The sequence below is a fragment of the Cupressus sempervirens genome, chromosome 6 (genome assembly GCF_028749045.1).
Source record: "Cupressus sempervirens isolate cs-2001-9-10 chromosome 6, ASM2874904v1, whole genome shotgun sequence".
NCBI lineage: Eukaryota > Viridiplantae > Streptophyta > Pinopsida > Cupressales > Cupressaceae > Cupressus > Cupressus sempervirens.
Genome location: NC_143123.1, coordinates 322,858,375 through 322,883,170, shown reverse-complemented (window position 1 = coordinate 322,883,170; position 24,796 = coordinate 322,858,375). Strand labels below are relative to the sequence as shown.

Here is a 24,796-nt window from a genome sequence, read left to right as displayed (position 1 = left end):
TGGATATAAAAATAATATTTATCTTTCAAAATGAACAATATAGTGAAGACCAAAGTATTTGGATAAAGGAGTCAAGATAATAATTAAATATAATATCTTTTGTTAAGAAATAATAATAAAATATTTGCTTCAGTCCAGTTTTATAGGTGATTTGTAGACTTTTAATTGATGAGCAAATATAGTAATGAATTGTTAATGTTTAACTTCAAATTTAGTTATTACACTCTTGACTTTTAATGTCATGCAAGTATGACTTAAGAAAGGAATATCTACACTCTAGGTCACAAGATTGAAAGAAGAAATTCAGAGCATTGATCATTTTGTCTATTTGAATAATTTTACTTGTATATAACGAATATGTCCATGATAGAAAATGCATGATATGTATATATATATTAATGTGAATAATCTCTCTAAATGGGATCTACTAATGTTTAATTAATTATGTAACTAAAGTTTACTAACTTTCTCTTGAAACAAGGTATTTCATTAGCACTACATATATGACATTACATATAAGTTGAAATATTAATAAGGCACGTTGATTTCCATACAATTATAGTATTCATTGAAACATGTAGGTCTATACTCTAGAACATATTCACCATAGATTTATGTTTTTGATTAAGGAAAACATGTTTTGAAGGGTACCTGAAACCCTTTACAAATCATAAAATTTTCAATGAAGCCCAAACCAAACAAAACTAGAGCCCAAAGGTGGAACAGGTCACCGACCAAGACAAGGTGACCAGGGTGGCATCACAGATAACACAGTACTCTTCAACCACAAAAATAGTTTTTGGACGAGCACCTAAAACCCCATGGTAAAAAGAGGAATAGACAATAAGTCCCTTACCATGTCAAACTACAAAGAACAACAAGCCAAAATAGCAAGGAGAACCAAAGAGGGGACAACCGCAATAGGGACTTAACCTTTCCCTTTTGGTCCTGTCTTTTGAGATCATAATGCCATATCAAAAGTAGTGGAGGGCTTGACCTTTTTACCTTTTACTGTGGTCCATCCATCCTCCACCATACAAGCGGCCTTCTCCCACGCAAAGTCAACAACACCACAACCAGCCCCCAAAACCCCCGCAGCCGAGGGACGAATCGTGGCAGAAGAAGGGATAGCAACATCCTAAGATGGAGCAGCAACATCCAAAGATGGAGTTACAGGAGGGGAAGCAGTCAAATTGCCAGAGATAGAATTTGAAAGAGGGTGAATAGAAGAGGTCACCACCGTTGGGGCAACCAATGTATCATCAGAGACACCATATATTTATGTTTCTAAAGAATCATTTAGATATAAATCTTGGTAAGGAAGAGGGGGGAAAATAATTTGTTTAACAATGCAATGCTTACCCTTTGACCATCTATAAAATAATCATAATCAAGTCACTAAAGATTGACAATTTCTATAAATAATCCTTGAATGTTGGACATATGTATATGTATGCATCATGACCCTTACCGACAACTTGATATATATCCAGTGACAAAGAAAAGTCTACCCCAATGTTCTCATATTTTTTAATGCACAATTTTGTAAGATTTTAATTTGTGATCTACAACATGCATATCTATAGCCCCTTACAAATGTAGAATATTCAAATATAGTGGTACAATTTTCCTTGCAAATATTCCATACCACTTTTTCAAATCTTCTAAAATAAAATTGTATCGATTATATGTATAACTCATATTATTACATAAAATTTTAAAAAGTAAAAGAAAATATATCCTTCAAATAACATCTTTTTACTTCTTTTGACATTATATCTTATATGATTGTTGGTATTTTCTATCATGCAAACTCTAATTTTATTTAGCAATTGATTTTATTCATTTACATGATTCTTGTTGCATTTGTTTACCTATGTTCTTTTAAAAACTTATTTTTTACCTTTAATAATTATAGTTTTTATAAGTGTTTCTATTTTAGGACATCCCTTTATCCTAACTCCAACCTTAAAGATGTCTCCAAATCAAGTTTCCTAACCCTTAATTATTCTATTGTCTTCTCTCCAACTAACCCTTAATTATTCTATCGTCATCTCTAAAGTGTGCCCCTTGAGGTTCTTCTTGGAAGGGACATTCCTTATCCAAGGCCTTATCACATATGCATATGTTGACATCATGAAAATAATCTCACCATTTAGGCAAGGGTTTCATTGACCTCTCATAGTGGCACTATAAACCATTTATACAAGGGTTGTATTAACTTCTTGCACTACCACTACCAAATTTAAGTTTTTTCTAGCTAATAGAGCTTTTGTTTTCATTTTTAATTATTTGGCGTACTTTTGCACCATTGCTCTATTATATACTATATGCCTTAATATATGTCTCTTTGTATATTTAATTCATCACTTTTTAATTGGCTACATTTATGTAATTTAATATTATTTTTTCCTAATGAATACAATTGTTGTGTTACAAGTATGGTAAGAAGATGCCCCTTGTAGAAAGTCATCCGAACTTCTATTAGTTGAAATTGGTCCTTGGCTGCACTTTGATTTGTTGGTTCTACGGAAAAAAAAAAAATACATTTTTCATAGCTACTTGCCATTGAAATCCATTTCTTTTCTTCCAAAAACGAAAACCATCCATTACCTTGTAATATATTCTATTAAACTTACAAACAATAATGTCTCTAAATGCCTCTCTTATTTTGCTTCAAGAATAATTTAGGTAAAATGCATACCAATTTAACTATCTTTGCTTTTGATTTTTCTTTTCTACATTTCTTCTTTTATAATAGATGTTTATGAATTTAATAACAAATTATGAAATACATGTGAACAATTGTTTAATAAAGTCTTGCACCTTTTGTCACTCAACGTACCCCTTGCTCCTTTGGGTGCAAGTGCTAGTAATAATATATATACGACTTTTCATACTCTTTAATTATATTACACATGCTCGCTTTGAATAATTAAAATTCAAATATTTATCCACTTACTAACTTTAAAAGGAAATAGCCATTATACTCCATACAAATATTTGCTTTTATCATATTCATTGTCAACATAATGATATCATGGAGCTTAGCATAACTTTTAATGTTACTTTATTAGCTATGAGGGGAAACATTATTATGTATCGTTATCACAAAAATCATTTTAGGGATACATGAATGTTGGCAATGTAAAGATAAACATTATTTTTTAATTTGACTACAAACTTCTTAGCAACAAGCATATGCATTAGGACTCTCGTTATATAAAATGTGTAGTTATCATAAAGTTATATTTAACACTATCTCTTAATTACCGTAAAATTATTTATTAGTTCCTGCTGAAGGCAAGTTACTATAGTTTTCGTTTAATCCATACTTATTTCCAACGCACCAATAAAATTTAAGAATTGTAAGACATATTTGTACAAACTAAAGTCTTATCATTAAAACTTATTTAATCAATTAAAATAATAGCATTTATCTAGAACTGTATTGGCTGCCAGCTAAAAAGGCAATGTAAAAAATCAGATTTAAAATTTAAAATTTGTTGAAAATTAAAATGTCACATGTTAGATAGATAGGTTTCTTTAAGACGTATGATGCATCCGTAACATGTAGAGTGGGTCCAGTTAATAAAAATCAATGCTTAAAGATTTCGCTGGATTTCTCCGCTCATCCATTTATTTATTATTTATTGCTAACTGTAGTATCCATTGTTCATCTGCATCTGTCCGCCGAATTTTGAAATATTTCTCTGCATACTTTACATGGAATACTCAGTTTTAAACTGCCGTGTATCATAGATAAGAAAAAATAAATATTAGGTATCTTTTCTTTTGAGGATTATTTTATTGTTTGTTATTTTTGGTTCTAAGCTGTTGGCTTTGGATTATTTAATTGTTTCTTTTGAAGATTATTTAATTGTTGTTTTTTAAGCTTTGGCTTTGCCTATGTCAAATGCCAAATTAGGCTACTTGAAAAAGTTGCAAATGATTTTGAAGGAACATTAAAAGTTGATTCATACTCTATAGGGAGGGAGCAATGTGAGGCTATTTAGTATTTGCATTTAAAGGCCAGAAGGGATAATAAGTACTAATGAGTAAACACAATTTATAATGATCAATAAAATTAGGTATTCATTTTTTAATTTCTTTAAATGTTCAATTTATTAAAGTGGAATGTCTTCTATGTAACTAATTAATTATACATTATTATTTCGTTGTAACTAATCAATTATGTATTATCATTTTAATGTCCTCAAAGTTAAAATCCTAATTATGCATTATCATTTTAATGTCCTCAAAATTAAAATCCTTGTACCTAATCAATTATGCATTATCTTTTAATGTCCTCAAAATTAAAATTCTCGTGCCAACCACACTATCAAAAGGCAGGAATTACACTTGTGCCCCTTGTTATTAACACTCTCTTTATCTTCATGATGATTTTTAAAAGTATTTAGATTATCGATTAACACTATTCATAAAGTCGCCATTGTTATTCAAGCCAACGAGTTATTATAATCATACTGCCACTTTCATAGATGTGACACTATTATGTACATTATTTATTATTAAAAAGGTTTATTTTTGTTTTTATTTTAAAACTAATTAATTTTTATTTGCTTGGCAGGGCCAAGGTGTGAGGCCAAACAAGAAAAAACTTACAAACAGGGACAGGGCAAAGAGACTAAAAACACCAGACCAAAACAAGTTCTCAAATAAACAAGGTCACATGGGTCTGAAGTGCTTCTCCAACAACTATTTTTTCCCACCGAGGGAAGACACACTCGATCCTGGCAATTCAGGGAAATGTGTTTAGTACCTGCAGCTGCACTGCAAGGCCAAAACCAAAACATACATATATACAAATATGCAGAAAGTATAATGTACGAAACACGTAGGGATTAGTATTGTTAGTGCCATGATAAAACATAATCCTTTGCGACATATTAACAACAATATGTCATTTAGTAACATTGAAGTACACAGGGATACACAAATCCATGGATTAGTATTGTTAGTGCCATGATAAAACATAATCCTTTGCGACATATTAACAACAATAAGCAATATGTCATTTAGTAACATTGAAGTACACAGGGATACACAAATCCATGGATTACTAGAATCTCCATCCAAGTATGCATATAAAATCTAAGCATCAAAATCATCACATCAGCATATACTATAAGTAAATGTCTCATCACAATCATGTCTACGGGAAAGAAAAATAACCAACGAATAAGAAGCGTCCATAAGTGCAGCTGAAAAGCAACCACAAGTATCGTCTCACGATCACATCATATACCAATACAAAACTAAATCATCAAAACAAGTAAGTCTAAGTAGAGGGGTACTATATATTGAGTCTGGATCTTCTTCAAAAAAATGGTAGGATGGCTGATACAAGCCAGGTTTTGATTCCAAATCGAATTTCTTTGGAATGCTTGGATTCAAATTTCCATGATTGTTGTCAAAGTTGTTCCTTCGTTGTGCTTTTGCTATTTCGACTTGGGGACCTTTCTAGTTATAAGACCCATTTCTTTGTTGGCTCATTGTTGCCTTCTCTTGATAAGGTTTCAGGATCCTTCGAAAACGCTTCATCCGGTGCATAGTTCCTCCATTCAAAAGCATTTATCCAATGAAAAACAAACAAAAAATCAGAAAGAGTGTTATCAGAAAATGGCATTTGTATAAGGATGGCTCACATCTCCAGAAAACATAACTGCCAAATGTTATTTTTAATATAGCATTAAAAGGATGGCTCACATATCAAGAAAAAAAAATAACTGCCATGTGTAATATACTAATGAGAAAGGTCCAGATACGATAGAATGTGTACAACAATTATCTCGAGTTTACACGAAGAAGCAATTCAAATACAGTCATAGGAGAAAGTCACCCTTCAACCAATAAAAGAATGGAAAAAAGGAACGATGATGACCATTTTTATGGGTACACCTCTTTCAACTGTAGGTCAGTGAATGCTATAGAGAGAAGCAGACATGCTTACAATTGAGCTAAACAACTTCCCCAGGAAAGGAAGATGCCAACTTAGAGAACAATGTGAATAAAAGAATATGAACGCTTTACCCCATTCATTATCTTCTGCTCCTTGTGGAAACTTGTTTGGTAGTATCCTCAGAATCAAGAGACACAAATAAGCCTTCAAGCCTTATTTCCTTCCGTACAAAAATGCTCAAAATGCATGACAAGAAGAAAGAAGAAACACACGCCAAATTTAAGATCTTATTATAATTTATTACATATCAGCGACAGACCAAAGATAAGCCTCTGTTTCTGTAGCCTTCTTTTCATTTTGCCTTTTGAATGACTCCTTTTCAAAGCCTGAAACAAAGATTATTATCAGTTGCACACCTGATCAAAAACCTATCATACTGAGCACAAAATCAAAAGACCATTAAAAAAGAAGATAAATATCAGAATACCATGAGAATATGCTAAATCATTGATGGTTAGAAAGTCATTCCAAGACAGCTGTCATCTGAATTCTCAATAATAATTCATAAATCCCACAGGTTTGTATATTGGTCTGAGTTTTACATATGAAAATTTCATTTCAAATCCATTTGATTGTTTTGATGAGAGTCCAGACAATCTTGTAAAGACAGTGTTTAAAGCCTGAATACACATAAATGAGTATATAGAGATTTGCACATCATGCATCTTGCCTTGGATGGGTGCTTAAGAGTAATTTTCCAGGGAAGGCTGAATAGTTATTTGAGATCCGCTGCAATATATTATTTGATGTTTGAAATGACAGAGTGGTGCTAAACCACAGGACTAATTCCTGAATACAATGAAACATGCCAACTTCTACTACCACAGAAAACCACAAATTTACACATTCAAGCAGTTGAACCAAAAATTCTAGTTTTCTTAGGTATGATACAACATTTCCATGATGCCCACGGATGTGCTCACATCAGAAACAATTTGTCCCATTGGCTTGGACCTCGACTATCCTTGTGGCAGATGATGAACCAGAGGTCCTGTTGGATTATTTTTAGTCAGAAACTATTACTAGAAACCTGGAAAACCATGTCTTGACTTCTCAATTTTATACAAACTGCCTGCTGCAATTTTTGGTACGATGGGTAAGAGTTGTGTCCCATTAAATACGAAGAGGTGAATTCCCTTCTATTTGCAGGTATAAGAGGGAGATCTATCTGATTTCATCAAACATCTTATTTGTATCCTTTTTCTGATCTGCTTGCAGAGGTTCAGCCTTACGACATAATATTGTTGCATAATTCAAAAGTGATAATCAGAGACAGCACCACTGTTGCAAGTGCATATCAAAATTGGCATCTCCAATATTGTTGCAAGTTAAAATTTCTAGATCAGAAACAGCAACTAGTCACTGTTAGCAATACTCTGAGTTGCATATACATATCAGCATATGAGACGTAGAAGCCTATTCCTAATTGCACAATCATATTGACATATCAGACATAGCAGCAGATTCATAACTGCACAATTATATCAATATAGCAGACACGGAATCATATAGCATTATTGCTATCATCAATGAAAGGATGCTTGTTGTGTAGTTTACATGATACATCAGGAAAAGCAGAGACCTTGAATCTGCAGATTGGAATATCTAATCTTTGCATAATTCCTTAAGTCATATCAGATACAGCGAGTAATCTAATATCCAATCTATATATTGTCCTTTGAATTATATTATCATTATCTATGTATCTTAGCAATTGTATAATTTAAACATTCGTAAGTAGTGTTATAGATCATAATTCATAGTAATAACTGAGGCTTGAAGGAAAGAAGTTTCTTGCAATTGATTTTGCAAGGTAACTATCCCAATTTCATTAGTTTACATGGAAGGGGAAATTACAATAGATGATAGATTCCATACAAAGTTAAACATGGTTCTTATTTATTGCTAATTTGACAAATCCACACAACACAATAATCTAGCTCTTTAATTTGAATAAAAACTTTTACAACAGAATCCTGATACAAAATCCCATTACCTTCAATGCACTCAAGGCATTATCTACAAGCTCTCTAAGAGAAGCTTCTAGTGAAAAAATAATAATAAAATAACGCTTTAAATTTGCTTTTAAATCAACTTTATCCCTGCCCGTGTAAAAGGAAGTAATACATGCTTAATATTTTAAAATAGGATTTCCCTTTCCTTCAAAATTCACTATATTTGTTTGAAGTTTAATCTGAGCTCCTAAATCAATGAATGGTTGGGATGTGCTGCTTTATTGTTTTATAACACTAGCTTTCCCCTTGATCAAGTCAACTATGTCAAGAGTTGTTCAATGCAGCATATTTTTTAAATTCCGAATCTTTCAACTTTGGTGTTGAGGCTATTTTCAGATGACTTATACATGCTATTTTGAATACAGAACAATAACCATTAAGAGTCTACAATTATGCTTTGAATATTTTGAATCTTTTTCAAGCATATTTTGCAAAAAGTTATACGATTCAAATTATATACATGCTAAAAGACTATTTCAGAAAAGAACAGTTTTGCATAAACCAATAGCTACAATGGTCTTAACTTGTTCCGGTAAAAAACCATGACAACATAAATGCCAGAATGAAACCTTTCCACTGGCAATTTACCCTGACAAGAATCATTCCCCAAATGTACCTTACTTTATTATAATGTATAGAATATCCAAAAAAACTCTTGCTGGCTAAGCTCAGCATAAATCAACACCTATCAATGAAAAAATCTTTTAGTTGAAGCAAAGGTCTCATTTCATCAATGATAATTTATCTATGACACTGTGACAGACAGAGCCTAAGAGTTCTGATAAGTTGCAGCTATGAGTTGATGTCATATAGAATCATTAAATTACCACATTAATACAAATATTTTTCATAATATTTATCTTGTTAATCATACTTCTATTTAATCCAAGAATTTTTCAGATAAAAGAAGGGTATACACACCCTGGGAGTGTGCCATAAGTTACACCTGTGCGATACATTGAATCAATCAATGACCACATCAATACAAATTATCTTGGTAATATTTATTAACTGTGCATCACTTTTTTCGATCATCTAAGAACTCTTCTGATAATGGAGAAAGGATATAAATATGGCAAAACAAAACTTAAAACATGTTTATTATATGACATCATACTTGCAAGGGTATACATATACAATGGAAGCCTTCAAACATGTGCATATATACATATACACTAGAGCTGAACATAACAAAGGAAAAGGAGGTGGTTTTGATTAGTAGGAGAAATTTATTTAGACAAGGAGATGAGCATAATAATGAAAAATGACGGCAAAAAATAATCTATTATTGGGGGGTTCCCATTTTGAATTTCCTACTTTTGAGTCTTTGAATTTCCTACTTTTGAGTCTGATGCGAAGTTATGTGTATGAAAATGTCACACACCAAAGCTTAACCAGTTTTGGACAAACATATCTACTAAACATCTCAAACACACAACTCTTCTATAATAAATCATCCATGATTGAGAAACCCAAAAATTTTGAATGTAAATTTTGTTAGCAATTCAATTATCAATTGTATTGGTATTTCTTGAGATTCCAAAAAAATATATCCAAAAACATTGCTAATGCATTCACCACACATGATTGAACATGAACTCGATATATTTTGGAAAGGAAATAGAAAGTTGAGTAAAAAAATTCAACTCACCATTGCTGCGATCAACTCCATCCCAGTGTCTCCCTGGTTTGATTCCATATCGGTTGGGTGGAGGATCAATACGTCTTACCAACCAACTATGACTAGGTATGTCTTGAGGAATAATAAAACCTGATTCTATCATTTTCTCATCTTCATTTAAATTTTCTAGCACATGCTCAATACTTTTCTTCTGCAAACAAGCACATTCATTGTCAAAACAAATTATAGATCAAAGTTTCAATTGTAATGTTTACCAACCAAAAATAATAACACTTTACCTTAACCAGATGAGCCATTGGATCACCCCACCTAACTCTCTCCTTTAACATTTTGTCAAGTTCCGGATCATCTCTGCAAATTACATTGATTGAACGCATTAGAATCGAATTTTGTTACAACATATCCTATACTGATTACTTACAAAGGGGAAATGTTAAACAATATTAGAGGAGTAGGTGTGTTCAACTTAAAAATTTCTGTACAAGAGGTGTGAACCTTGTTGGTTCTACTCAAAGGGATGCACTTCCTAAATATAAAGCTGAAATGGGTGCTGGAAAATCCATCCTGTGTTATAGGCCCAGTGTTATGAAAAGGAATAATGAAATGAAGTCAATCTCCAATAATTTTTAGACGTAGGCATGGTCTGTAAAGTTATCGGTCTTCAATTGAGGAAAAATGGAACTGTTTAGGAAAGAGTGAATTCTCTTCCTCCCTCAAGCATTTTTTCTAGTAATTTTTAGCCCAATGGTGGACAACACAGCTTTTCAAGGTGGAAACAGTTCACAGGGAAAGAGGACATTTATTGAGATTTTTCCATATCTCCTATTTGCATTTGCCTCTTGTGTTTAACCCTTGAATTTTGGAACCATCATACATAACCTTCAAAAATTGGAAATCTGTGAGTGCAAAGTCCCCTTTTTGAAATAGGATTTAATAATAAGCAATAATAATAAATGTGTGTGTATGTATCTACATACACGTGTGTGTGTGGGTGGGTGTGGGTGTTGGGTGTGTGTATTTTTTTCTTGTATTTTTGTTTTATATTTTATCTTGTTGCATCTTTTTCATCATTTCTGGTTTCATTTATTTGAGTCCCTTTTTATCATATTTTGCTGTGTGTACGTGCACACACTCGTTAATTTATTTCCTAAGTTGCCGATTCTGGTTTTGGTTTGGGTATGGATATGGGGTTTGGGTACGTGGGTACGACAATTTTCTCCCCCCTGGGGGATTCCGGTTTGTCCATATATGTATGTATTTATGTTCAAACATCAAAGTTACAAATACAAAAATAAGAATGATACTCGTAAATCCATATTGGACAATAAAATTATAAATAAATAATTGTATTACTAATATAGTTTCAGATTACATGCATTACAAATTGACATCAATCTGAACATGATCAACAAATAGAACTATTGGCTGGTTTGTACAAATCTATCAACAGTAATATACTCAGATCTTCAAATTTAAAAAAATCAATACCTAACCTTCAAATGAATCGAAGTAGGGTTGCTGTTCACTATTGGCATAAACTAAGGGTATTATATAGACCAATTTTAACTTGAATAATATTAGCAAGCTGTTGCAAGACACTATCTAAAGCTGATACAAAGAGCATGCTGATGAACAAATCAGAAATACATACACAAACTGGCCTACTGCCCTGGGGTACTTCCTGGGTGCCCACGTTCATTGTGTGTCCTATGAAGGATCCACAGAGAACCCATGAAGTACCCAGGAAGAACCAGTACCGAAACTGTACCAGTACCAGGACCTGGGCCTAAACAATAGTACCCGGTAACTGAGTTTATTTCTTTAGTTGGTGTTGTTTTCTATTTTTGGGTCTTCTATTTCTTTATCCTTTATGTCTTGTCAGCCTCTGTTTGCATGTCGCTTCTCTCTCTCTCCTTCCCTCCTTTATTCCTTGCTTGGTCTGTAATCTACAATTTTGTTTTCTTTGGCTCTCTTGCATCCTAATGATGGATCATGTAGTGTGATCCCAAACGTTGATGCTTAAAAACTGTTACACAATCGAACCCAGAAAAAAGAATACGATAACAGTAAAATTACAACATAAAAGAATAAAAATAAAAGTTGAAGTACAAATATTTTCAAAAAAATTAAACATTACTAAAAATTTATGAAGGGTCAAAAGTATGCAATGAAAAGGTTATGACTCCCTCAAAAATGAGCTATAAAAGGGAGGAGAACTTTATTTGACAGGGGGAAGAGGAAGAGAAAAGGGAAGGTGTGAATCAAGAAAGAATTAATAGGCAAGAAAATAAGTGCCTCCTTTAAAAGGCAAAATTTATTTATTAAGGGTTGTGACTTTATCAAAAGGGTTGTATTTATGCAAGGTTGTCACTTCCAAAGGGGTAGAAATGATGAATGATTGTGACTCTCTCAAAAGGTTGTAATTATGAAAGGTTGTGTGTCTTTCAAAGGGTAGAAATGATGAAGAGTGTGACTCTCTCAAAAGGTTGTGACTCTTTCAAAAGGAAGGGATGAAGGTTGTGACTCTTTTGAAGGGTGGCAATTGTAAAAGGTCGTGACTCTTGCTAAGGGGCAGACCTAGTAAAGAGCTGTGAACTTTCCTTAACATGGAAGATGTAAATGGGAGAATAAGAGAATAGTAAATTACTCTCAAAGGCAACACTGAAAAGTGGTGACTCAATTCTCATAAAAGGTGGTGACCTTTTCACCAATCAAGTATAAAGGAAAATAATTCCAAGCATTCAAGAGACCTATCTATCATTACTCCGGAATACATCAAATCAGTACTCAATCATCGCTTGTCACTCTATGAATTCCCATTTATTCAATCATAATTCACTAATGTATAAAATCATCAAATCAGAGTAATTCATTCAATCATTCATCAAACATCGATTAATAATCAAGCAGACCAGAATCCAATTCTTTCCTCGATCCAAACAAATTATATTAATCATTCAAAAATTAACCAAATCAGACCACAGAAGAAGTAGAAATCAGCATTGGATTAAACAAGAGGCAGACACGATTAATACATCAATCAGAAGTATATATTCTTATCAATATTGTGGTGTGGAGTACAATGCATTGCAATATGATTTGGCATATTTATTGTGTCTTCCATTTGATATGAGGTAGGTATGTAGGCACATAATCTATTGATGTAATGTGTGCATAATTAATAATTATGTAGGCATGTATAATGGTGATGAAGATTCCTTTAAAACTTACAACCAATATGTCATCCCATTGTGTAGGGGAGATGGTACATACAAGGAATGCAAGTAGTGTAAAAGTCCATTTGAGTTGAAAGTCCATGCTCATAGACTTGATGGATTGGCTTGAGGTGCCTCGTACGATCTCGCATGCTACTTGATAACGTGGATGAGTTTTTGGAAAAGGCCATAAGGGGAAACTACATCTACATTATGTAATTATAATGATGATTAGAATTCTATTTTTTACATTGTGGAGTTGTATGTTTATTTATCTTTCATTATGATGATTAACCTAATCGCAAGCTCTAAAGTGCAATAAAAAGTTGAGAAACTGTATTCCTAAATACAATCCATACCTTGTTTGGGAAATTTAGGGATATATAAAGTAAAGTCCCCATGAGGGTCATTGGGGTGGGTTACAATCTCTGACTAAGAGCACAACCAGTAGATATTGTTGTATGCTAGAATTTGCATTTAATTGGGTCGCAATAATTCCTGAACACATAAATTTGCAAACTATTCATTTTGAAAAAGTTTTGGATGTAGAAAACTGGCAAGAAATTTTCTAATGTGCAATGTAAAATTCCAATAGAAGAGGAAAGGGGGAAAAAGTGTAATGTTGCCTTTGTAGCATGACCATGATAGTGGATGGATTTAGCCAATTACTGGGTCCTTGTAGGCTCATACTAGTTATTAGAGGACCCTGTTGAGGGTTATGGCTCTGTTTGGTGGAACTTACTAATTATAGTGAGTCAATGGATGACTTCAAGCCCAGATGAGTTAGAGGCGTTGGATGATGCTCTCAATTTTTATTGTTGGCTTCTAGTTTGGACTCCAAGAATCTTAGAGGGAGTGCCTATTTTTAGTAAGTCACCCCGTCAAGTTCATTCATTGTCTTTCTTCATCAAGATCACTCATGTACTGTCAAATTTTGATTCTAATGCTTCTTTAGTCATTTTTACAAGACGGGTGAATTATGATAATTATTTAATTATATACACTAAGGTTGTTATTTTTGTTGGTAATATATATTGGGCCCCTTAGTGTCATAGCTCGTTGGAACCAAGTTAAAGAGTTTTAAATCTTGGGCACAAGAAACAGTGACCTCGTGTGCCAAAATATCATAATATTGTTGAAAAGGTCATTTTTGGAGTCCAAGGGAGTTAAAAATTACTTTATCCAAAAATGTGCCTAAGTATAATGCAAAGGGCTTTTAAGCAAAAGCTGTATCTAAGAAGCTACATGGCGTTTGGTGTGATAGTGAAGTGTTGACTTTTTTAAAGCACTCCATGAGAAATATCGATCATTCTATTGCTTATGTTATTTGACAACTTAGTGTTTAGAGAAGAGATTGAAAAAAGAGTTTCAACATTGTTGGAGAATTGTGAATTCTTCACCATTTGAGCACTTTGAATCTGTGAAACACTAGTTGATTTGTGCTCTATCTGTTGAGTATTGATCTGAAATTTATATGATGATTGAATGGCGGTGTTGTATACCATTCAATTAATTAGCTGATTGCCTTTGGAGAGGGATTGGAATGAGTTTCATAGCATTAAATCTGCTGCAACGCTTTTGCAAATTAGGATGCCGTTTTGAGGAGTTTACACAAGGCTGTGATCTTGTTACAAGGTCGGCATTTCTCATTCTGAAAATCGGAGATATTTTCCTTAGTTTAATTCATTTCTTACTGCTGCGGTTTAGTGTTAATTGGATGGCTCTTTGGGGAACAAATGACTTGCAAAATGGGTGTTGTTTGAGGCAGGGTAACGTGACTCGCGGCGAGTCACATGAGTCACGCAAGTCAGCAAGCCGTGCTGACCTCGCCGAGTCACAATGACTCGTGACCCGCGAGCGGCGAGTCACAATGACTCGTGACCCGCGAGCGGCGAGTCACGAGGAGTGACTCGCGTGACCCGGCCTCCTAGACTCGGCCACAACAGGCTTGAAACTGGGCCTTTAAAATATAATTTTTTACATGTTTTTTTTTACATTTCAGAGACAAAGGGTATCAGGAAAGGAAGAGGAATTGCTATAGTCGATTCACAAAGCAAGTCTACAGGAAAGAGAAAGTGGAAGAGCAAAAAAAAAAAAAAAAAAACGACGACAAATTGAAACAGTTCGGAATGAGTAATGCATGATGCCAAAGGGAAGGGTAGACATAAGCAGTTGCCAAAAAGAGTGTGGAATCGGAAGAAAATGACAGAAATAGTGTGTTCCATGCAGTTTCGAAGTGCTAATTTGGTCTTGGCGGCGAGGGGCGTTGCACCTCGACCCCGCCCTGTATTGCGAGGAGTGCACGCCCCAGGACCCCGCGGGGGCATTGCCCCCTGGACCCCCAATCGTTGCGGATATCAGTCGTGGGAGTCTAACCAGTTGAGAAGAATTGGAGCTGCTGCAGGCATGGAGTGTCTGTGTACCAAAGGCACTGAGAGTAGGTGTTGCCCGTGAGGCTGTCTTGGTGGATGCGTAGAGAGCTCGGGAGGAGTTGATCATCCAGTTGGAGACAGTGCAACGACACTTGGCTCAGGGTACCGAGGAGTTGGAAACAGAGAAAGCAGCACGGGTGGCTATCAAGGTCAGCTAAGGAGATAGTATTGTGTTAGCAGAGGCTACAGATGCAACGTGGTTTGGAGACCAGTTTGGTGCAGACATGGGATGAATGTGAAAGTGATGCGACAGAAACAGATCTATCTTGTTGTAGTTAGTCAATTAATATATTTTTTTGTTAATTTGTCTCAGATATTGTGTAATTGTCGTCCGGAGACGACCTTTCTTTTGTGGGGGGATGATGTCGGTAAAATGTATAGTGTAGCAGACGGGTAGATTAGTATCCGAACGGGCACGTGACGCTTGAGTCACCCCTTCGGAAAGGTATATATGTACATGTCCGAGATGGACTTTGGAATCATCAGTTAGAATCGATAGATCATTGTAGTCATTGGAATCGGATTGTAATTTGCAAGTGCATACATGAATAAAGTACCTGTTCTGAATTGAGTCGTGTTATACATGTGTTAACTTCTTACCCTATGTGGTAAACAACTCATATAACCCTAAAAGGGCTCCCATAACAGTCTATAGTGATGTGTTGGATTTCATAATGCATAAATGATAATACATATACATTTTGATGGTTTGCATGGATTTATCTTAGTTTGACTTTAATTACTAGTAATATAGTATTTACTTTTAGCAATTTACCTTTGTAAGTTTGTAACTTTGTAGTATTGTACATATGTAATCGATGTTTGACTTTTAAGTTTTAAGTTTTTAACTTTAAGTATGTGGCATGTGCGTTATGATCAAATTATCTTCTATTTAATGATGTTATTGTGTCTTTACGCTTTATTCAATAATGGGTGCATGGAATGTTCTTTAAATCCTAAAAAATCTCAAAATTTCGAGATTTTTTCACTTTGTCGAGTCACCGCCGAGCCGGGTCACGAGTCAGAGCCGGGTCACGAGTCAAGTTACCCTTGCCGAGTCCGAGTCGAGTTACACTGGTTTGAGGTGGTTATGTGCTGCAACTTGACTGCTGTGGCAGCGTGCTCTGTCCCCACATCTGCAACCACAATATTGGGTGGCGTGGTTTATCCTTGAGCTGTGATTTACTTGTGTCTGGTAGTGTTTATGTACTGGCTGCATTTACCTACATCAATTGATTTGTTAGAGGGTTTGATGTGGATTCTTCATCATCTCTGTTGCAACTTGAATTCCAACACCGTTAATCTATATCAGATTCTTAAATAAATTCAGTTGATTGCATTTGTGATATGTATTGTGAGCATTTTCAATTATGAATAATTGCATTGAATTGTTGGGTTGGTGTTCCAAATCAATTATTACTTTGCATTACAAGCTTTGTCATTTATATATTTGAAAAAAGTCAAAAAAAGACATTCTTCAGCATAGTTTTGGAGTGAGCCAGCAGGGCTCACTAGAAAAAGTCAAAATTAAGGAAATGGACAAAAGGATAGAAGGTATGACGAAAAGGTTCAAACCAGAGGATGGTTTCCTTGAAAAAAGGGTCTTCAGACTTGGCTGCTAATATAAAACCCCTTGTAATCCCTCTTCAAAGGGTTTTAAATCTGGATCCACTAATCTCAAGATGTGGAAGACTTTTGGAAGATAAGGTGCTGCACAAAAGCCAAAGATTGAGGGAGATGAAGGCACGGAGCTAAGGCTGGATTCAGGTGCCTCCATGTAATGAAGCAGGCATGTGGCTCTAGAAATAGAAATAAGAAGACCACAATCAACTTAGTTGGAGATAACTGATAATCCCAACGTTCTCTCTACAAAATAGTGAAACAATATACACTTCAAAATCTGAAAAAAGAAGCTCATCTCTTTTAATTTTTCAAAGCATATTTAAAAATGTCCCAATAAATAAGGTTCTCTAGAGACTTCCATCAAATGATGTCATCATAACAAAGCACACAAACATTGCTCCAGCCACGAGCATTTGTTCTTTTAAAATCAGAGTTTCTACTCAAGCACAACAATCTCCAACATCAGATTCATCTTCAGCAAAGGAAAAAAAGTTATAGAAGGATTTTATGTGCCTCAAGACCCCCAAAAAATTACTTAATTCCGAAAATTTTAAGGTTATAAAAGTGTTTGTGTTTTCTTAAATATTGAGGAACTCGTCACCTTTCTGTTTATTGTTAACTAAAAGAATCAATTACAACTGCAAAACTATTTATTAGCTTTCAGTTGTAAAAGAAATTGTCTATTCTTAATTTATTGGAAAAGTTCAAGGGATTCAGCTTAATTGGTTAAACTGCTGGATTTTTATTGTGGAGACCCAAGTCCAATTCCCCATCAAGACATCTAAAGTGGGATTCTAAGTGACCCTTGGTAGGAGTCTTCTAACATGGAAGTGCTTTCCAGATAGAAATGAATTTCTGAGTGGTGACTTTGGTCTTCCATAGGCTACTTCTAACATGTGAGCCTGTAAGGAGCTTGTACTGGTCTAATGTTGACACTCCTTTAAGCAGGATATTTGTGACCGGTACTCAATTAAGGAAAAAAAATAGTGCAAAGAGTGGTTAAAGACTAGATAATTTTTTTGGTACGGAAGATCAAGTGTCTTTGTGCTAGTCATTTTTGGAAATTCAATAAAAGAAGCTTGTTCCAAATTTGTGTGCCAGCAATAAATCTCCCAAGCTATTAACTCTCCTAATGTTGATGCAAAATCTATTTTAAGCATCCATTTCCCCTTACAGTTTGTATCTTATTTACTCTTGCTTTTTATGTTAGGATGTTGGAACAACTTTGGGTTCAAAGAACTGGTTCGCCAGAATGGCAAAACTTTGAAAAGGGGTTCGGGTACATTTGGGTTTGTTAGTATAAAAACATGTAAAAATTATATATATGCAGCCTAGAAGCGTGAATTAATATTAAAATGTCACACAGTATCATAAAAACATGTAAACAAAAAAAAACACCATAAACTTGTAATCATAGCATCACATGCCTCAAGTTCAATATCAAATATTCATTATTTCAAAACATTAAATTGTCAAGTGATAAGTCATAACATCAAGTATCATTGTTTCAAGTTCAAAAAATGGATTAATGATTTATTAATGAATTATTTTTCTTCTTCTTCTTCTTCTTCTACATTAGCATTAGTTGATTCACAAATAGAGTTAAGGCCAATGTGTCGCAAGCATCCTTGGGTCATTGGAAATCTTGCATCACCCAAAAATATTTCCTTTCGGTTTATCTATTTACTGCATTTGGACAGTTTTCCTATTGTTTTAGCTTGCGATCGATCCACCGAGCTAGTTTTCTTATGTGATCCTTATGGCATCGTGGAGATCCTATATGTAACTTTGCATGGTGTTCTGATGTTTCTAGATGAAGTTACTTAAGATTGACTCAGTCCTATTCTGGCTTTCCTATTCTAATGGCCAGGTTGGTGAGATGCAATTTGCGAGGGAGATTCATGGCATGCGATGCGAATTGGTGCATTTTTCTATGTTGTAATACGTTTCATCAACCCTCTTGTATGCTTGCACAACACAATGTATTCATTTGGGGTCTTTCTTATGATTTAGGTCCTAACCTATTTGTTTCTAATACATTTTCTCTGTCTTGGAATTTAATGGTCAGATAAGTTGTTAATGGTCAGATAAGTTGACCTATGGCTAGTGATATAAGAACCCTTCACAAGCTCTTTAGGCTAACTCTGTGATTTAACTGAACCTGGTGCGTTTATGTTTGTTTCTTTGCAATATAACAATTTTTAAAGACAAATAATGCCAAAAGCACAATAGAAATGCTGAAAGTTTATTTAAATTCAGTATATATCCAGATAGCTTCATGTATTACAATAAATCATTGTGAAACTCTTACATTTATTCATATGAAATAAACTGAGGATAATATAAGATAAAGAGTACCAGAATTATTAAAGAGTTTTTTTCCTCTTTGTGGGCCACACACAGCAGATTAATTACAGCAGTCGTACAATTGCAAAAATGGCTGTAAACTAATCATTGAACCCACACCAAAAATCAGAAGTACAATCAACCTGCAATACTGAAAGGAATCTCCACAAATCTGCACAAATTTGACTCCCATATGAAGCCAACTCTAAAGCAATATCAGCTGGTATTTCACAACCTCTAAATGCTGATACACCGAAGCCTCTTGTTCTCCTGTGCCAATACTTACAGTCTTCCTCAAGGCTGAAACCCTCAGAAAATTGACAAACCTAAGACAAATATTCTCCACAAAATAATATTCACATAACATGCCTGAGAATGAGCCCGTAAGTCACTTTTATCCTTTTCCTATGAGAGCTCAAACACTTTCCTAGCCAATGTAGGATAAAAGATATATTCCCACATTTTAATTTTTCACTTAAAACTCTATAGTTGGTGCATAAATAATTCTTTTATAATTAATTATTCACTTGACCCCATGTATGATGACCCTTCATTTAAGTGACTTAAGTTATAATATAAAATTATATTATAACTTGATAATATAAGCTCAAAACTTAAGATTTATTTTGGCAAAATCAATATTAATATCTCCATTATTACTCATCATCTCTGGACATTGTCTGAACTGGGGGTTGACATGACCAAGCCGCATACGACCATACCTCATTTCTAAAAATAGACGGGGTCTATCTTGATGATTTAACACTTACTAAAAATAGTAAGTAGAGCAAATGATGTATGAATGAACCCAAACGAAGACCAAACTAAAGCTCTTAGCCCACATAAAGGAAGTCCATCTGCCACCAAACAAGTCTCCTCTATCAATTGACCCTCTAACCATCTCCACTATCCTACGAGGGTCCACTGATAGGCTAATACAAAGCTAGAGTGATGTCTCTAACTAGGAGGGGACATCACAATCCACCCTCCCTGAAATTGCTTGTCCTCAAACAACTTCAACTCCGAATACTGTAAAATCTCCTCATTCTCCCATGTCACATCCTCTACCGGCAGGTCCTTCCATTTCACCAGTTACTCCCTAGAGTATGCCACCTCAAATTCCTTTCCCTAAAATCAATGGTACCCTTTGGCACCAATACCAATTTTCCCTCATCATCCAAGGGTGGAAGCACTATAGAAGGAATGATATGGTGTCCTAACGCCTTTTTGAGACATGACACATGAAAAACATTATGCATTCTTCTATCGGTCAGCAAATCTAACTCATAAGCCACCTCTCCAAGTCTCTTGATCACCTTGAAAGGCCCATAATAACATGGCTCAAGTTTCTTGACACCACTCTTTTTGAGAGTGGACTGGCGATAAGATTGCAATATCAAATATACCATATCACCAACCTCAAAAGTCCACTCAGTCCTCTTCTGATCAGCATACTACTTCTGTTGATTCCATGCCTTAGTGATATTCTCCTAAGTGCCTTTACAATGTCCTAGCTCTCCTGTAATAAGCCTCCAACACTAGGCACTCTACTCTCTAATAGCAACAAATCCATGAAATTGGGTGCCTCATATCCATATAATGTCATGAATGGTGACATTTGGATAAACATGTGATAAGTGAAATTATAACAATACTCACATAGATATATCCACTTAACCCAAGTCTTTTGTTGCCCTGCTATGTAATTCCCAAGGTATCCCTTCACCCATTTGTTCACTATCTCTGTCTGACCATCTGTTTGGGGGTGGTAGCTACTACTTGGAGTGAGCTTTGTCCCACACAACCTGAATAAACCTGCCAAAAGTGACTCATAAACATGTTGTCCCTCTCGTTGACGATGCTCTGAGGTAAGTCGTGCAACCTGAACACCTCTCTGAACAATAAATATGCCATCTGCGTAGCAGTGTATGTAGCAATGATTGGGAAGAAGTGAGAAAACTTTGCAAGCCCATCAACAACAACATATATACAGTCTCTACCCTGGGCTCTCCGCAGTCCTGTGATGAAGTCCATGGACAAACACTCCCACTTCCTATCAGGAATCGGAAGTGGCTGAAGCAAACAGATTTGATAAGAGTGCTCTTGTTTATTCTATTGGCAAGTAGGACACTCTCTTAACATACTGTAACACCTCAACTTTGAGCCCTTTCCAAGAAAAATACTCACGAATCTACTAGTAGGTTTTATAAAAACCTAGATGTCCTACCATAGGTGAGTCATGATAAGCTCTCAACAGTGCACCATTCTCCTCACCTCTAACCCTGGCACCAAATAAATGCGCCCTTTGTAAATGATGAGCTCATTTACAAGGGTGAAATCACTATCTTGGACCGATCCATCTATGAATCCTGATGCCCATGTATCCTTTGCATACTCTACAAGGATCAAATGTCTCCAGTTCTCTGATATATCTGTCATCAAACCCAAGTGGGGTCTTCGTGACAAGGCATTTGCTACTACATTTTGTGTCCCCTTGAAATAGGTAATATGAAAGTCATATGCCTATAATTTACTTACCCATTTCTACTGCCTGTCATTAAGATCTCATTGCCCTAGGAAATGTTTCAAGCTATTGTGGTCAATTTTTATGCTAAATTTGCTGCCCACTAAATAGTACCTGAATTTGACCAAAGCATGCATTATGGCCAACATTTTCTTATCATAAATGTTGAAGCTCCTCTCAAGTCCCCTAAGCTTCCTACTCTCATACACAATCGGGTACTTGTCTTGCATAAGCGCCGCTCCAACGCCCTCACCAAATGCATCACAATGAAGCTCAGATGACTTACTCAAATCCGGTAATGCTAGCATTGGACAAGAAGTCATCAACTCCATGAATTTATCAAAACAATCATGTGCCTCAGGAGTCCACAAAAAAGCCCCCTTTCTCATCAGTCAAGGGTGTTGCATGCCTAGAATATCCACTAACAAATCTCTTGTAGAACACAAAACCCCAAAAATCCTCTCAACTGTGTCAGGTTCCCTGGAGTAGGCCACTCAATAATAGCAAGAATCTTTTCACGATCCATGCGTACTCCTTGTGCACTGATAATGTGACCAAGATATAATAACTCTGATAATCCCAAATCACATTTGGACTCCTTTGCATACAAGGACTCCCTACTCAAAATGCTCAACACGATGTCTAAGTGTCACACATGTTCATCCCATGTCCTACTATACACCAGGATGTCATCGAAGAAGACTAACACAAATTTCCTCAACTAAGGCTGGAAGACCTTGCTCATCGTGGACTGAAAAGTAGTTGGAGCATTAGTTAGCCCAAATGACATAACCACAAACTCAAAATGGCCACAATGACACTTGAATGTTGTCTTTTTTATATCCTACTCTCTGACTTAGATCTAATGATAGCCTGATCTCAAATCAATTTTGGAGAAGAAACATGCTCCATGTAGCTTATCTAGTAACTCATCAATCTGTGGGATGGGGTACCTATTTTTAACAGTCTTCCTGTTAAGAACCCTGTAATCTATGCACATCCTAAGAGTACCATCCTTCTTCACCAAAACCACAGAAGAAGCAAAAGGAGACTTAATCGGTCTAATGCGCCCCATAGCAAGTAGTTCCTTGATGGTTTTCTCAAACTCATCCTTCGATCTCTTTAGATGCCTATAGGATGTGAACATGTGGGTTTAGCACCCTCCTCTAACTCAATAATATGCTCAATACCTCTATCAAGAGGTTTACCTCGTGATATGTCACTAAAAACCTTGTAGGTCTTGATTCTCAATTCTTTTATGTCTAGATGGTATTTGGATTCTTGCTGCCCCTGTGCTGACATCAATGTGCAACAAGTTGCCCACTCAACTTGGTTATGATACAAAAAGCTCTCTCCATGCGCTTGCAAGACATCATCCTAAACTCACTATCTCGGATGGTTGTAAGAAAGTGTGTTTTACCATCAATCTAAAATTTCATCACCATTTCTCTCGAGTAAACTCTCCAATATCATATAGCCAAGTCATGCCAAGAACTAGATCCGTCTCACCCATGTTAACCACATAGAATTCAGCCTTGAATTCAAAGCTATTAATTTTCAATAGTAACCTGTGATCTTTCTATCACATTTGAGGACATAGCCATCCGCCACCCTCACTCTCAAGCCCTCAAACTGCTCGGTTCAAATCCCACACCTCTCAACCAACCTAGAATCAATGAAATTATGCGTGGCACCTGTATCTAGCAATGTAATAACTCGATGTCCAGCCAACACTCCTCTCAGTCTAAATGATCCCTCCTACTGCACACTAGTGAGACAAGCTTCTTTAAGCCTACCCTCAACCTTCTCTTCATCGGTACACATTTGCTTAAGTTTTTCATCATCCAAACTCTCTTTTCCTTCACTAGATTCCTCATTTTCCATTTGTTGGTCCAAATTTTCAGAGTTGGAATCCTCATGGTAAGCCCACATAACTCTATTTGCTTTACCCTTGGGTCTCAAGGGACAATCACGATTCATGTCATAGGGTCCTTTGCAATAGAAACATAATTTTTCCTTCCTCAAATCAGTCAATATTTCTCTATCAAGTGGTGCAAAAGATTTTTCCTTATTCTCAGTTTTTGATTCATTCCTCTCTGGTTTCTTGAAGAATGGTTTAGCATCTTTGCTGGAAGAAGTGCCCTTTGACTAAAATTTATTTATTGAAGCTGCATGCTCCATACTTCTAGCCTTTTTAATTGTTTCTTGCAAATTCAATGGATCAAGGTTTTTACCCAACCCTTCAGTGGTTCAGATAATCCCTCAATGAACAAAACTACTAATCTCCTATCTGAGATGTCTGGCACCATAACAGATAAACGTTGAAAGTTACTAATGAAGTACTCTAATCCTCTTGTTTATCTAAGCTAGGCCAACTCTCTAAAATAAACTTCTAGGTCTTTCTTGTCAAACCTCTCCACTAACGTGTCCACGAAGTCCTGATATGAAGTCACCTGGTTATGTTATAGGATAACCATCAGATGGTACCACCAATCATGTGCAGCTCCCTCTAAATTTAGCGTGGCATATTTTATTGCCTCCACTTCTGTCATAGGTCTTAGTGCTAAGAAGGTATCAAGCTTGTGAATACAAGCTTGCACTATCATTATGCTACTACCATCAAATGTTGTCAAGGAAAGCTTGTTTGTAGTATGCTTTAAGTCATTATTCTGGCCACAAGGTCTCCTATCTTGTCTTGCTGCCCTATAATACTCTGTCCTCTAATTAATAAACCTCTCGAATGTCATCCTCTCTCGCACCTGTGGAACTAATAATTCTCATTCATCATTCGCAGCCATGAGGATATCTGTGAACATCTCCTCTACTGCTTCTTCTACAGGTGCTAACTCATTCTCTCTAATGAAGGTAGGGCGAAAGGCTTGTCTTCTGTCCTGGAATGAGTCCTATGAGCTCTAGGTGATCCCACTGCACTCCTTATTCTCAATTTTTCAATGAGTCAAATCATTCAACGATTCTCTATCAAGTGGTGCAAAAGATTTTTCCTTATTCTCAATTT

At 35.5% G+C, this 24,796-nt stretch overlaps 1 protein-coding gene across 1 annotated transcript in view; it reads right to left on the bottom strand.

Annotated features, from left to right (window-relative positions):
• Positions 1–5,733: 5,733 nt before the first annotated feature.
• The window catches only part of LOC149552479 (pre-mRNA-splicing factor of RES complex protein), a 78,418-nt gene continuing 59,355 nt past the window's right edge, over positions 5,734–24,796 (bottom strand). Inside the window, exons 7-9 of the mRNA XM_089788062.1 lie at positions 9,919–9,991; positions 9,650–9,830; positions 5,734–6,309 (exon numbers count right to left, since the gene is read on the bottom strand). Of these exons, the coding sequence (XP_089644188.1) occupies positions 6,224–6,309; positions 9,650–9,830; positions 9,919–9,991 (340 nt within the window). The 3' untranslated portion in view covers positions 5,734–6,223. The remainder of the gene's footprint in view (positions 6,310–9,649; positions 9,831–9,918; positions 9,992–24,796) is intronic.